General features: G+C 38.9%; 1 protein-coding gene across 1 annotated transcript in view; it reads right to left on the bottom strand.

Annotated features, from left to right (window-relative positions):
- The window catches only part of si:ch1073-174d20.2 (AFG3-like protein 1), a 12,166-nt gene that overhangs the window by 10,561 nt on the left and 196 nt on the right, over nt 1–1,409 (bottom strand). The window contains exons 2-3 of the mRNA XM_034879004.1: nt 1,249–1,398; nt 537–608 (exon numbers count right to left, since the gene is read on the bottom strand). Of these exons, the coding sequence (XP_034734895.1) occupies nt 537–608; nt 1,249–1,398 (222 nt within the window). The remainder of the gene's footprint in view (nt 1–536; nt 609–1,248; nt 1,399–1,409) is intronic.

A 1,409-nucleotide genomic window follows, 5' to 3' on the forward strand; every position in this document is an offset into this window, starting at 1 on the left:
GGGGGGTCACATAAGATTTAATGTTAAAAAGATTGTTTATTACAACAAGAGAGAGTGTGTTTTCATGTTTCTGCAGAACAGGAACCGGCTGGAAACCAGTTTTTAAGCTGAGTCAGGCCCGTTTTCCATTGTCATGTAATGTTACTTTTAACTGACCTGTATAATAAATATGAATGAATGAATGAATGAATGAATGAATGGCACAATAAAAATGTAGCATCCTCCTACATGTTTTCAGTCTGTAAACAAATCTTGATGTTGTATTTTATTAGTTTTTTGGGGTTATTAACTACACAGTGACATAATTGCTCCAGATCTTAACAATCAGCTCACAACTTAAATACATGAAGCGTAAACAACAACAACAACAACAACAACAACATGGCAATTTGTTGGTCCTAATTTCACATTGGATGCTTAATTTCAACATTACACACTGTCTGTTTGCAAAGAAAAATAATTTTGCTTCATAGAAATAAGGTAAAAAAAGTTGAGGTTTAAAGTGTCGGCTTCAGAGCCAGATATTTCCGTCTCACCGCGTCGGCGTCGGCGCCCGGCACCAGGATGACTCGGACGTACTGTTTGTTGACGACCTCTAACCGCTCCACCTGGACACAAAACACATTTAACTTTATTTATACTATTTATTGATCCCCAGTGGGTAAATTACAACTTACACTCGGTATTAGAATCACTACACACAGGCCTGAAATACATCAAATTGCATCTCTCCAAACATCTTTTAACCCTTGTGTTGTCCTCGGGTCAAAGTGTTTTATATCAGAAATATGGATTTCTTTAAACTAAATTCCCCAAAATCTTATAGCATTAGAATTATTTTTATTTTTTTAATGATTTCCAAACAGTATCCGGACTAAACTTTGACATCTACCCGTCTGAGATCCACTCAACATCCTCTGATCTTAGCCATCAGTCCAAATAATTCATCAGTTCTGCCTTTTTAAGTAAAAACGTACGTATATATGATACAAATGAGGTTTGTTGACCATGAATTCCAAGAATAAGAATAACAAAACCTGTTATTAAACCAGCTAAGGTTTGAAATAGAAGCACTAAAAGCTGGAAAAAGTGGGCAATAATTTAGAAAAAGCAACAAAAACATCAGAAAAGCACCAAAAAAAATATTGATTTTCATTTTTGACCTGGAAGGACAAGTTCATGGTTAACGGGAAGACAACACGAGGGTTGGACTCAGTCCTCTTAGTTCTGTTTAAATGTCCCGCTCACCATTCCCCGGCCCACGTAGCGGTGGACGAAGTCCTTCCAGCTGATCTCTCGGCCGTTGTCTCTGAAGTAGAAATACAGCAGCGCCGAACTGGCCCCGGCAACGGTGATCGCCAGGTAACGGAAATCCTTCTCGTCCCAGGGGAAGTCTCCCTGGGGGGGGG

The sequence above is a fragment of the Etheostoma cragini genome, chromosome 8 (assembly GCF_013103735.1).
Source record: "Etheostoma cragini isolate CJK2018 chromosome 8, CSU_Ecrag_1.0, whole genome shotgun sequence".
NCBI classification, from domain to species: Eukaryota; Metazoa; Chordata; class Actinopteri; order Perciformes; family Percidae; genus Etheostoma; species Etheostoma cragini.